The following is a 14667-nucleotide window of genomic DNA, read 5'->3' as shown; positions in this document are numbered from 1 at the left end:
ATTTTCAATCTTTTCTAGGGGTACCATCATTTTTGTCCAGGCCTGTTTCATGAGTTTGTTTTTTAAAATAATTCTGTTGAACCACAATTCAAAAGCAATGTCTGATTTTCATTGGTTAATTTTCATTGAATTTTTATTTATTATCACTTTAGTCACCAACAATTTTGTCCACGTGTGTATCATAGGCATACCATCTGGAAAGTTTTACTGTACATGCTATGATTTTCACATGAATTTACCATCATCTGTCATATTTCAAGTGTAAGATTTATCCTAGGGTTTTTCTTTAAATTTCCTTTTTCTTGTTTTCAAGTCCTCTATCACTGATTGCAACCAATCCAAATTCTACAGTAGTTCATTTCCTTTGGCCTTGTTTTCCTTATTGCACTGGTAAAGAAGAGGGGATTACTACTAAGTGATACTCCTCCTTTTTCCCCTAAACTGTGAAGTATCATATATTGAATTTGTGGTTTCCTTCCTTGCCAGATAAACAGAGAAATCCATTTATCTCATTCCCTTAACTGATCATCATTTACCTCTATTGGTAAAGTGCAAAAGATGTATAATAGGCGAGTAAGTATATTACTTTTGATGGCACTAATCCTTGAATGCTCAAGGAAGGAGACATGTATATCAGTATTTATCTTTGAGGATAGAGGCCCATAATTTGCTTGAGGAAAATTTGACTGACAGGCATCAATGCATCTGTTTTGATCCAGACCAAAAGCTGAGGATAGCTGAAACATTCTTCCTCAGAGTGGTAAAGTAAACACAAAAAACTACAAAGACAGCTTTTTGAATTGCTAGTCATTTTTATTCATTTTTTGCATTGCTGGTACACTTGGAAAGATTCAGTTGCCAGCTCAAGAGAACAATAAGCAACATAAGCCAAGCAGTCCCCCTTCATATCTTCTATCAGGGCAACATGTTTTTAATATTATTTTTTCTTTTGTAGAAGCCACTAGTAAACCATTTGACACAGCTGAGAAGCTAACAGTTACAGTCCAAGGTCTGTAATGATGTCTTTAAAAAAGGCTGCAACAGTTAGGGAGAGAACACAGACAAAAAGCAACAAACCCTATATCTTGATTGTGCAAAGCACATTAACTATAAAAAGATATATATTTATATGTATATACAGCAAACAATTCTCTGTAAACATGTTAAGTATGTTAGTTTTCTGAAAACATGGTGTCATTTCATAAATACAGGCAACATTGGCATCCGCAAACATCACAAAAAGATAACATTCTGGGCTTTTAAATACAGCCCATTGCCATAAAAACCAAAGAAACAAGGGCTCAAAAAACACCCTCATCACACAATGTTTTAGTGTTTAGCATGGCATATTTGGTAACCTTTATAGATAGATGGTGTAGTTCAACTCTGTAGGAAAAAAATGTGCTTTTTCACATATTGGGAGGTGGAAAATAATGATTTATGTAATATGCCTACAAGAATACTAACATACAGTAATGGTATAACATGTAAGAAAATACAAAAATAAGATTAATACTGTCAATGAATTGTACAAGAAAATATTGTATTATTAAACAAAAAAAAGGTTAGGGTTATAGGGGTTAGTGTCAAACAACCGCCAATTAGAGAGGAAGAGGAAATGAATGGATGTGAAGATGTTCCCTAATGCTCTCATCCAATAGGGTGTGTAACTTCACCATTGCTCTATAATCTCAGACCGCCTCGTCTCTTCAGCACCATTCATCTTCTGAACAACGCTTTGGTTGGAAATAATATTCTGCAAGTGCTATCAATACCAACATGGCACATTGTTACTGCTATAACTCTAAACTCTGGTCAGTTGTTGAAAAAGTAGTGTATTTCTCTCAAATGACACCTCTGCAGTGACTTACTATATTTATGCTGAGCCTGCTCAAAGCCTCTTAATAAAAAGAACTAAATATTTATATTTCAACTTCAGTATTTTACAAGCTATGAAACAGTAGATGCTAGCTGTACTCTGAGTCATCTTGCGTGAGATTTGGCAGTTACAGCTATGTAGACACAGTATATTTAATATGGGCAAAATGAGAGCATTAGAAGCCCCTGCCCCCTTGTAATCCGCTCCTCTTCACATACACGCACACACACGCACACACAAACACATGTTCAGCTGCAGAAGCAAGTGGGTGACGGCCGTGCACGTCTCCAGCTCTTGTCTGAGGAGACATCAGCTCAACAGACAGAGAAACAACCACTAGACTGACTGCTGCTAGCATGATGCATGCACCTCTCGTAGTTAAAACATGGCAGTTCAAAAAATTTCAAAATACGTCTCTTTTTCAAATGTGGGATGTCTGACATGGAAAAATATAGTTACAAAAATGTTGAGCCAGTGTGTTTACTTAGATTTAGCCTCTATATTCAGCTTTGAAATCTTCCAATTGAGTGGGTGTGGGCTGTGACAGGTGCAGCTCTGCCCACTCGTCTAACAGAGCCGCAGACCCTCGGTGGCCCTTCACCGAGCACTTGTTAGACATTAGACCGCAATCAGTACTGGTGAAGGAAGGAGGGCCTATGCTCGTGTTTGAGCGGGAAGGATTTAAAGCCCTTGGTCATGGGTTTGTGTTGCTGCTGCTGTTGTTGTTGTTGCTGCTGCTGCTGCTGCGGCTGCTGGGTGAAGGAGGGAAATCCAGAGGAGATGCCGGTGGAGGGGGAGCAGTCGCTGGCAGTAGACCAAACGGGAGACTGCAGCATCTGCATGGAGTCGCTCCACTGGGAGGATGGAGGGATGTTCATCTGGTATAAGGAAGAGCTGGGATTGGGCATTGTGTTGGTGTGGGTGGAGTGCTGCCATGGCGCTTTCGGGGGCCAGGTTTTAGTTTTGCTCTCCTGTGGAGAACAAGGGACATTAATCAGTGAAGTCACAAACATCAACAACCAAGAAATGACATACAACCAGCTCCAACCAGTGATTAAAAAAAAAAAAAAAAAAAAAAGATCTTAAAGCCAAACTTTAACGTCCCATTTGATATTAATTTGAGGTGTTCAAAATCCTAAAATTTTAATTGCAATCAATGCACTTTTTGCATTAAGACTGTTGTTTGATTTTGGATTTTTGTACCGTCTTAGAGTAAGGGTAACTGACTTCTGACCTTTTTGGATACAGACCTGCTTTTATTTTGAAGGAAAACAAGGAACCTGGGTAAATTGAGGATCATGACATGAACTTATCCATGGAAAAAAATCTGTTGTTATGGACTGAAAAATGGAAATAAGGGAACGGAACAAGGTAGATGTTTATTAAAAAAAAAAAAAAAAAAAGGTGCAGATGACTTTTGACTTGTCCACTGATCCGTCTGAGGTTTTTTTTTTTGTTTTGTTTTTGTTATTTTTTTTTTTAAATGAAAAGAGACATTCATGCTGATAGCCCTTGTTACCATGTTCTAAAAATTTTCCAAAACTCTTGTGCTTCAGCCTTAATTACCAGATTTTTCTGCAAGAGATTTGATGTTTAGCCCATTTAGACCTGATGCAATGTTTCCTTAAGAGTGGGTGCTTCCCAAGACCTGAAATTATTTGGGTTATCTTACTCTTTTTAAGAAACATGGCTGTCACACTGCAATATATCTGGCTAAATTGCAGGATTTAACCTCCCTTAATGAAATTTAGCCTCTTGGGATTCTACTCTTGAGGTGACGGATGAAAAAGTTTACAGTTGAGCAGTTAGTGGCACAGACGATGACTGACAACCTGAGTGAGGGGAACAACATAGAGGTGACTATAGTGGTATCTTAGACGATGAGAATAACAATTATATACAGTTTTAAAGTACAGGATTAAAGCTTTCAGATTTTATTATATCCATGTCTCTATCCACTAAGAAGGCTGAGGAATGAAGATTTTAGAAACGTTAGAATTTGGTGCAGTTTTCCAGAAAACCCTCTGATTTTGGAAGGTTGTTTTTCAACAATACTTGGGTTTTGGATAGTGTTTTTTATAGTGACCTTAGGTCTAAATTGGTCAAAACTCACTGTGGTATTTTACTTTTTAACTTGCATTCTGTTAAAATCATTTATGTATTGCCCTTTCATTTTGTTATGCAATCTTTTAACTCTCAAATCTTAAAACTGTAAAACACTAGCTTGTGAAAATAAAGTGGCATGTCCATCAGTATGCGCTGTGTGTCAACATATTTTTAGATCAAATGTACCATCAAATCATATAAATTCTGAATAAATATGTGACAGGATCAGTGTCTCCCTTCTGTTGTTTGGATATTTTTCCGCCGTTTTAGATACAACTATTTATTTATTTAATTTCATCCTTTGTGTTCTTCCTGATCACATAATAACAAATGAGAGACATCACCCAGCGCAGGTTTGTAGTTTAGAATTATTATGAGTACTGATGCTTTATACAATAAAAGTGATTAGCATGTTGGAGTTTCACTTCCTGCAGTTCCACCTTCACTACAGAACGATCAGTGGATCTTTATTTGTAAAGCACCAATTCATTACCAAAGTTATCTAAAGACTCCTGACAAAGAAGGCAGGTCTAGACTGTCTACTGAAGTTTTTCTTACATTTGGAATTAGAGTGCATCTTCTTATATGTAAATTTGCTCCTTCTACACGTCTCTATTTCTGTTTCAAGTCTGTGTGACTTCTGCGACTGCCAGTGGCTCTGCAGTCTAATGCCCTTATGTGGACAGTATTTAATGAAAAATAAGAAAATAAAGCTGCATATATCTGATCAATTACTACCAGACAAGAAATTAAATCCAAACGTCCATGCCCAAATGAAAATGGTTTCACTTTGTAGCATCAGGAAGCACAGTTTTAACACACCAGTGACTCATATAGCAAGTTCTCCTCCACAGGGTTATGACTGTTCATCAGTTGAGACATTTTTAGAGAAACGTCCCGAGTGGATACTGCCTGTAAAAAAGCACATCAATGTTTGCACTTTTAAGAAGCGGAGGGATTTTAATGTTGATACTTTTATGAAGATGTCTTACTCTTTGTCTTATTTAATCTCTTTTAACCTTTTCTTTTATCACTTGGTACAGGTCCCTCAGTATCAAAATCACTACAGATTGCAGGGCTTTTTAAAAAAATCTGTGGCAAAATTTCAGGTTGGACCCTTAATGACATGACTCAGTTGTACCATGATAGGACCTGCAAAAAGGCCCAGTCAGCCATGGCTGATCACAGCCATCCTTTATTTTAGGAGTTTAAACTGTTACCGTTCAGTCGCAAAATCAGCCTGCCAGCATGCAGGACAAAAAGGCTAAAAAACTAATCTGGTCCTGCTGTCATTGGCTTATTAAATGATTGGTTGTAAGACTGTTATTTCTTACTATGTATACTTATTGTTGTATTGCACATTGTGTCTTGAGCTTCTATTTATTATGTTTTTTATGCTGTATTTATGATTGATCTGGGTGTATGTTGGACTGCTGACTGCAAAACAAATTGCCCTTGATGGGAATAGTTGTGTGACCTTGAAAATATGGGATCTTTTTTGTAACATCTCTAAAAATATCTCAAAAATGTCTCTAAAAAGGAAAAACTTAAATAAAAATTTAAATATTCTTTGCTTACAAAAAAGTTGAAGTGTGCACAAGAAGGCTCAATGCACACGTTATATAAAGAAAATGTACCTGGTTATCATCACCGATGTGATGAAGGGGAGGTGAAGGCAGAGTGCACACCTCTGGCTCACCACAGCTGTGTTTTCTGAGGGCAGAGAGAGAAGAAGTTTTTGTCACAGCGGAGCTTTAACATTCTCTTTATGCAACAATAATCATTACGTGGTGAGAAGGTGTGAGGAAAAAGACCATAAGTTTTGTAGGAAACTAACAAGAACATCAGTAATTTATTCAAATGTATTCAATCACACAGTATGGTCCATTTTTTTATAATTCAATGAAGATGGCTGACAGAGACAAATCCTGGTTAGTTTGGGAGTCTGGGACTCACCTCCTTTGCTTAACTGCCGCTACAAGGTCAGGCCCAGAAAACATGGAGAACAGGCTGTCACCATTGGCAGAAGACGTCTCGTCACTGGAGCTGGCTGAGTCCCCCTGATTGGCTGACCAGCTGCTGTTAACAGCATCCCTGCGGACACAACCAGAGGAGTGAGCGCTGTCTGAGTGACACTTTCAGTGAGGTGGGATTTAAAGGTATCACAGGTTTGACACGACAGACCTCTATGACACACTTTAATAAAAATCTGTTCATATGATAAAGTAAAACCTGGCCTGTCATCTCTGAGTGCTGGTGACTAAATTACTGCCCAGGGTTTCTACCACAGCAGTAAAAAGTTTCAGCCTGCCTACTCTCTCTGATTAGTCTCAGGAGGATGGTGCTGTCTCACACTTGTGGGCTGAATTTGATGACTACACTCACTAAGAACGTGGTGAATGCCTCCCATATCGATGATATCTGCTGCATAAGTAATTTAATCAAACGTTGCTCACTGATAAGTGCACAGTGAAACTAAGCTGTAAAATATCCCTCTAGCAGTTTAGCACTTCACTGCTGTTCAAAACTTTCTATAAAACTTTGCAGCAGGGATTTCATACATGTGTATCATATTTTTTAAATTTAAAAACATCTGTCTGATTTGTGAGGTAAGAATATCACAAACATACTGAGCTGGAAACATCAAAAGGAGGGAGAGCTTAGGAGACTGACAGAAACTGCTTGGAAAAACTATTTGTACTGAGTAGTTCAATCAGCATTTAAAATGTGGCACAAAGTAAAAGCCTTAAAACAGATCAAACCAAAGCAAACTAGATCACACTGCAGGTGGCTTCTAATGCTTCCCCATGGAAACATTAAATTAACTGATATTCATTCAATTCAACGGTTAAAATCCAGTATCAAAGCTTTGGCAAAAGCATTAAAGGGGACATATTTTACCCTTTTAAGACAAGTTTATATTGGTTTCAGAGGTCCCCAAAAGCTGGGAAGTTTGTTGCTGAAAAAAACACTCCAGTATTGGATTTTTGCATGTCTAAAGAGCCATCTGTTTCAGCCCTGCTCAGAACGAGCTGTTTCTGTGTCTGTGGCTTTAAATGTTGATGAGCTGTCTGACTCCGCCCCTCTCAGGAAATGGATATGGCACTCCTGATGATACAGTATTACCCTTTTATCCAAAGTTAAGGACCTGACTGGGATTTGAGCCATCAATCTCCTAAAGTCAGCAGGGTAACCCACTCAGCTATCCAGCATCTCAGCTGGCAGCTGAGAGGAAGATCAGGAGAGGAGGGTGGAGCTATCTTCCGAGCGGGGAGGGCCAACCAAACCTGGGGGCAGTGCTTACTCCCCACATGAGTCATGAGGGGAAATTCTGAGAATGGCTTGCTTTAGCACACATTTTCTGAAAGGTGGAGAAAGAGGGGGGATGGATTTTTCTGGTACTTGAGGGGATTGTGGACCGGCCAGGGGGCACTTATTTTTGTTAGAAAAGCCTGAGAGAGTGCCCCCTTTGAATCTTGTGATGCTCTCAGATGCACAAACTTTATTTTTCTTCACTGATCTTCTCAACTGCAACAGAAGAGATTAACATCATTTAACGATTTGTCTTATAGATCTGGAATTAAACCTAATTCATTGAAAGCACTGGGGCCTTCCTTTTTCTCAGTCATTAAGTCCGCATTACAATGGCCCTATAATAATATTACATGTGCTCATTTACAAATCATAATGCTCATAGCTTAATGCTCGTCTTCATAAGCCCATAGGCTACTTGCTGGTTTTAAGTGGTAGGTCCTGTTACCTAGGCGGGGTGGACAAAAGCTGCTGACATAACTTGCACTTTTACTTTCTGGGGATCATCTTTAACTTGTTCAAAATAAAGGTCGGCTGACTATTGGCCAGGCCGATTTGTTTTTTTTTTTTTTTTTTTTTTTAGATTTATTTTTGGGCCTTTTCATGCCTTTATTTGATAGAGGAAGGACAGTGGATAGATTCGGAAACAGGGAAGAGAGTGGGGAGAGACATGCGGTAAAGGGCCACAGGCCGGATTCGAACCCGGGCCGCCTGCGTACATGGGTAGCCAAACCACTCGACCAGCTGCGCTCCCGCCAGGCTGATTATTGTGGTCGATATTCAGCACTTGGCTGATTAGCTGTATCAGTATTTTATTCTACAAATCACCAACAAACTCAAACAGTAAGAAAGTGTACTACTCTGGCTTCACTACAGGTTGTGTTGTCCCCTCTGGCTCTAGCTTCACTCACCAGGTCTCCCTAATGTCCAGCCTAAAACATCTGATTGGCTAGTTCTGATATGACTAAGTCATATTCATCTTTAGTTTGTAGTAATGTCAATTCTTGGTCTTAATAACTACTACTAATCACTAACGGTATTTGACTCCTGGTTCCAATTACCTCCATGCTTTTGAAGTTTGTTTTTCCCTACAGTAAAAGCAACTGGTAAAAATAAAACAATTTAAAGGCCTGTCGAGATGCTTCTGCTCTAATGGCCATATAGAATGGGACAGTCTACCTTAAAGTTTTTCATGCAAACAATAAGGACATTGATTTAATGCATGAGTCATTTTCAGAACTGTATTTAAAGTGTTAATAAGTTGATCTTAATACTCAGATAAGCAATGAGCCATGATTTATTTGGAAAAAAGAAGGCGAATCATAATAAAAACAAACATTTAAATTCAAACCCCTATAAAGCAATAATGGGTTGATCATAGTTTCATAAGCAGATGTTTGACTGGTAGTGGAATGAGGCTCTTAAGAACATATAATTGATTATTAGACTATCTGGGACCACTCCTAATAAATACACAAAAATTGTTTTTGTATAGTCATCAAACATAAGGAAAATAGTAGTTCAAATGATTTTGTAACTACTTGTATAAAAGGGGCCTATAGTAATACTTTAACTGATCAGGGGCTCCAAGCTTGATTTGAATGGTACCCAGTCAGATTTTGTGATATCAGCAATGAATGTTCTGTCTGTCAGCTACTGAATAACGTGAAACATGGCGACTATAGACATGTAAGTACTCCACTTTTGTTGTTTTTGAAAAGAAAACAACTCAGTGCTGTTCTTTGTTCTTCTTTTAACAGAGAAATGTTGTCAAGTTCTGATAAAACTGGCGCTTTAGCAGCATCCATGCTAATCTCTTCCTCCATAACTGCACCAGCTCTTGCTGCTGCTTGTTTACGTCACAACTCTGCTGCACCTGAAAGTACTGCCCCTCTTTGTTGATTGGTCCTGTCACTTTCTAACCAGGCCCATACGGTACAGACGAGAACTTTGCAAGATGGATTTGCCAGTGAAAAACAAGGAAAAGGGTGTATCCATCTGCTTTGCAAGGTTAATTTATACACTGTATGGACAAAAGTATTTGGCTGCACATGTTAATTTAGAATTCAGGCTTTTTAATCAGACCTGTTGCCACAGCTGTATAAAATCAAGCACCTAACCATGCAGACTCCATTTGGAGTCAGTTGGCCAAATACTTTTGTTCGTATAGTGCATCAGTAATCAGTAAAGCAGACAAGAGAAACACATTTTGAATGATTAGTTAAAGAAAAATCTCTTGTAAATGTCATGTACAGATACGTACCCCTCGCTGTAGTACTCTGGGTGGGGCCAGGTCCTGTGCTGCTCATCAGGCATTGGCCAGTTGCTGCGTGGGTTGCTAGGGCGACGGATGTGCTGCACCTGCCGTTTCTGCTGCATGGCCTGACTGACGCCGGCAACATAACGTGCAAACTCCGGGTCAGAGCCAACTGCGCATGGGGGGAAAAAAGGGAGGATAAACACAACTATGAGTTTCTGACACCCTCAGCTTTTCTCTTTCGCTCCCTGGAGCTCAATCCGTTTAGCCAGACTGTTGACCATAGCAGAAAATCACAATGGCCGCAAGTCAGCTCAGCACAATAGACCTCAGCTGCAATCAAAAGAGCCTGCTGCACTGTAAAAATAGCAACTGACACAGGCTAAATTCACCATAATTTGTCAGTGTCAATCAGCATGCAGACAGGAAAAGCTATACATACTGTCTGACCTACATTCGTTATTTCACTTAGATTAAAGTAAAAAGTTTTCTGGAAACTGCTAAAATGGTCACAAGATGGTTTCCTAAAAACAGATTTTGTGTCAGATAAGTCATCAGGATATCTCCACACCTGAATTTTAACTTCAACACGATATCAGAAAATCAAACATTATAGATTCCGGTCTTGAAAGCATGCAAACAAAAATAGAAGTCCTAGGCACCCATTCTAAGCCAATTTTTTGTTTTAATGAGAAAAAAAAAGAAAAAAAAGAAAACAACTCTTGCACAATCTTGAAATTTAATAAATACATGTACAGAAAATGTTAGAGGCAGCTTTCAGTGAAAAATAAGACTTAAGTGTGTGAAGTTTTTATAAAGCGTTGATGCTTTTTAGTGTTACTGAGCAGTAGAATAACAGAGCTCACACTGTTTTAAGACCCATCCTATAGAGAAAAGATAACAATCCTAACAGGCACTAAAGAGGGGGAAATGTTTTTTGATGTAGTCTGATGCAAACTGATTAATTCTCTGAAATCATCAGAGGACTTGAATGTAAACACAGCAGGGATGTCATTGATCCACACTGCCATTACAATGATGTTTTATCCGGTCTATGATAATAATCTAATAACCTCTGTCTTGTAGCATCTTCATGCCTTTATCAACTCTGTGAAAATTAATTTTCTTTTATGAGACATTAAAGATTTGAGTCTAGATGAGTAACTTTTTATACGTCAGCTGGAAACCATTTCAAGCAGCATAATGGTTTCAACTGGATTACACTGACTCAAAGCCCCAATACCCTGCTCTGCACATTGGTCTCCAGGTACGATGAATAACTTACTAATAACTGCAGCGTTAGTCAAAAAAAACACTGTGAATCTGCTTCTCTGAGGTCTTTTATAATAATGAAATGATAGTGTCAGCAAAGCTTCAGGCCTGCCCCCTCCAAACACACACACAAAGCTGACAAAACAGTTTGAGGAGCATTAGAGATGTGAGCAACACTTCTGTTTGGACGTTTCTTCATGACTAAAAAGGATGACAAGCCATGACTTCCCTCAAATAAGAATGAGGTGCAAAGCACAGAGTTATGGTGAGTGTTTCCCTCAGGGAAAAAAGGTATGAATTTCAAAAATTCTTACACCAGTTCTAAGTGACACTATCAAATGTGGCATCATTTTTAGACAAGAGCCCAACAGGTGCTTGTTTTTCCCAGTTTAAAAACAATGCTGCCATTATCTGCTCATGTGGTGTCAGCTATGACTCTCTAAAAGCTTCAGCTTGAACAAACAGTGTGTAAGCCCCTTAATTTTTCCATTTGCCTACTTGTATGCTATTAAAATGAAAAGAATCAACTTTGGCAAAAGTCACATTAGAAGAGAAACAGATCTGGCAGGTACGGTGCACTCAGGGTTATTACAATACCAGAATTTTGAACTTAGACACAATGTTAATGAAACTAATGATAGTTATATCTGTTTTGACACAACCAGAACAAAAAAAAATAAACAGAAGTCCAAGGAACCCAGTATTGGGCAATTTCCTGCTTGTAATCGCCGGTCAGTGCAAGCAGATCCCTGCACACAGTCATAAATGGACAAAATATACAATACATTTGGAAAGTATTCAACCCTGCCATTTTAACTCCCTTAGTGAAATTTACAGTGTTCTTTTAAGGGTCTGAATACTTATGTCAATGTGATATTTCAGTTTTTTCTTGTTAATACATTAGCAAAAATCTCAAAAATTCAGTTTCCAATTTGTCGTAATGGGGTACTGAGTGTAGATTAATGAGAATAAAATAATATCATAAAATTTTTTACTGTAGCATCGGGCTGCAACATAACAATATTAGAAAAATTAAAGGGGGTCTGAATACTTTTCAAATGCACTGTATAGTCAGTGTTTTGGTTTTGAAATGTTGCCAACACATTTGTGCAATTTAAGAGTTACTGTTCACATGTTCTACGAAAAATAAATGTAAATTTTGCAATTTTATAAGACACCCAAAGGAATTGAGAAATGTCAGTATTTGCTGAACTGTGCATTTAAATTGACCTCTCCTCTCACTCTTTATTTTGACAGCTCTAAGTTAACAGCTGTTTGACCCTGTGTGAACAGCTGTTCACACAGGGTCAAATTCCAAAAGATCCAATATGTATCTGATTTAGTACCACATATGAAGGTGGCTTGAATCTGGTGTGAAAAGATAAGATTCAATGTAACTTGTGCTGTTTACACTGTCAGAAAAAAAATCACATATGGGCAAAGACTTAGGTCACTTTTACCTGCAGTGTGAATGTACCAAAAATCTGGCAGGAGATCTGTAGTTTTATCAAGGCTCTGGTGCTATGGATCATTAAAGTAGCAGATGGTATGAGGTTGAAACGTATGAAAGTTTGGAACATTTTGACAATGTTCAGCAACTGTCTGAGAGGAGGGTGTAAGACATGAAAGGCTAAGCTGAACTTTTTGTCATTAAAAACAAACACTTATGTTTAGGATCATGACTTCAAATATCAAGCAAGTTTTTACTGTAAAATAGATCTATAAATAAGCGATAATAACCAAAATGATGCTTTTTTTAACTTCAGTATTGATATGGCCGTTAATGTTCTGAATAATTGCAAATATTAGGAGCAGAAGCATTGCAGGGTTTTTGGAGTAATCCCGTACTAGTGCCCTCAGGGTGCTTTATCTCTACTATTTCTACCATGCTTAATTCATCTTGTGAAACGGTTACATCAGTAGAAAATGAATACAGTAAAACATTAAAAACTGCAGCTGTCCCCCCACTCAAAGAGAGAGAGAAAATGTAAGCTTTGTATTGACTCTAATGCCCTTGTTTCATATGATAAAATATGTCTGATATAAATCTAAGTAAACTGAATACATACAATACTATAATCAATCAATATTAATTAAATATGTTCACAACCATCCACTTTTTCCCATGTTTTACATTATATATTCAATAAAAACTGACAGATTTTTTATACCCATGCAACCTCTCCACATTAGTTGAATCAAACACAGATATAGTTCAAGATTATTGGAAGTTTTTAAACTGGATAAAAAGTAAATAGGCCATTTAAAAACAGGTAGATACAGATATCTGTCTTCATTTATTGTACATGGAAAAATTAAAAAATGATGGATGATAAAAAAAACACCTTCTCACAACTTCTCGACTAAGTTTAACCTGAACTTTGATGTCTATATATTCTATGTGACCGCACCTCATGGGCAATTAAAAGGGAGGTAGATCTCACCTGCGGGGTCAAATGGCAGTGTGTCTCCCAAAACTCCAAACATTCCTTCGCTCTGGTCCCTGTTTGGCCAAGTGTTGTTTCGGGGTCCCTGTGGCTTCTGGCCCAGCATCTCTGACATCATGCTGTCCATGTAGGTGCTCACCAGGCCCAGACTGTACAGATCTGAGCTTAGATCTGGGAGCCCAGGGGAGCTCCACTGACCGATTGGACCCAGAGGTGAAAGCCCTGCAGGGGGACCCTGTGGGGGAGGCTGCTGCCCGGAGGTGCTGAGCCACTTGCTTGCCACTCTTTGTTGTGGGAGGACCTGGGGTGGGGTCTGTTGAGGAGGAAGCTGAGGAGGAGGAGGCTGCTGCTGGCTGATGGGCTGCAGGAGGTGCTGGTAGTACTGCAGGGCCTGAGGGGAGGGCTGCTGAGGTGCAGGAGGGGGCTGCTGCTGGGGCTGGGGCTGCTGCTGTTGTGGAGGAGGGGGCTGCGGTTGTGGCTGAGACTGCTGTTTCTGCACTGATGGTGGAGGCTGAGACGGAGGCAGAGTCTGAGTGGGAGGCTGCAGGGCGTTATGAGAAATAGACTGGGATGTTGGTGGGGGTCCACTCGGGGGCTTCAGTTCAGCAGGGTTTGCAGACGCCACAGAGTTCCTCCTCTTGACCAAGGGTGAGGCCTGCTGGGATTTCCCCATGTTGAAACCTGAGAGAAAGTCAATGACGTCCTGCATCTCCTGGTCAGTGGGCAGGTTCATGCCCTGGTCCTCTGACACCAAACCGTTGGCCAGCTGACTCTGCTGTGGAGAATCCGGGGTGCAGGACAGGCTGCCCATCTGCAAGATGCTCTGGATCCTCCCATCGCTGTGGCCCAGGCTCTTGGCCTTTTCCTCAGAGCTGCTGCTTGTTAGCATGCTGCGAGACGGGGTGCTGGGGATGGAGTAACTTCCACCACTGTTTGAGCTGGATGACACCTTCTTGGTAAACTTGGAAGTCAGCTTGGATATTGTTTTAGGCAGTCCACTGGAGGTCTTAGAGCTGGTGCCTGGAGGCAGGTCTGCCTGGCTGCCAAAGTCTGGGCTCTCCCGTTGCAGCTGTATCTGAATAGTTGGAAGTACCTGCTCTCTGTGGAACGGACAGGAAAGACAGATATTCACTTATTTTTCACTGCACTTATCAGAGCTTTAAACCTGTAGAGTGGTTCATATTACATTGTGTTTCAGATTTTATTGAGGGCTGCAACTAAAGGAAAACCTTTATCAATAAAACAGCTATAGATTGTTTTTTACAATAAATTCATGCACCTGTATAATATATGTCTGTAGGTTATAGCATATCAAAAAGTCCTGATTATTATTGTTATTGTTTTAAATAAATCTTTCACAGAACCAATACTCATCAACTCCAAACATGTAAAGT

General features: G+C 39.4%; 1 protein-coding gene across 4 annotated transcripts in view; it reads right to left on the bottom strand.

The window, feature by feature from the left end:
- Nucleotides 1-806: 806 nt before the first annotated feature.
- LOC121507528 (granule associated Rac and RHOG effector protein 1-like) overlaps nt 807-14667 on the bottom strand; it is a 56567-nt gene continuing 42706 nt past the window's right edge. For all 4 annotated transcript variants that reach the window (XM_041783952.1, XM_041783968.1, XM_041783945.1 and 1 more), the window contains exons 10-14: nt 13271-14373; nt 9561-9726; nt 5942-6079; nt 5623-5698; nt 807-2850 (exon numbers count right to left, since the gene is read on the bottom strand). In XM_041783952.1, the coding sequence (XP_041639886.1) occupies nt 2509-2850; nt 5623-5698; nt 5942-6079; nt 9561-9726; nt 13271-14373 (1825 nt within the window). In that variant the 3' untranslated portion in view covers nt 807-2508. The remainder of the gene's footprint in view (nt 2851-5622; nt 5699-5941; nt 6080-9560; nt 9727-13270; nt 14374-14667) is intronic.

Source organism: Cheilinus undulatus, linkage group 1 (genome assembly GCF_018320785.1).
Source record: "Cheilinus undulatus linkage group 1, ASM1832078v1, whole genome shotgun sequence".
NCBI lineage: Eukaryota > Metazoa > Chordata > Actinopteri > Labriformes > Labridae > Cheilinus > Cheilinus undulatus.
This window is presented reverse-complemented; position numbering and strand designations above follow the sequence as displayed.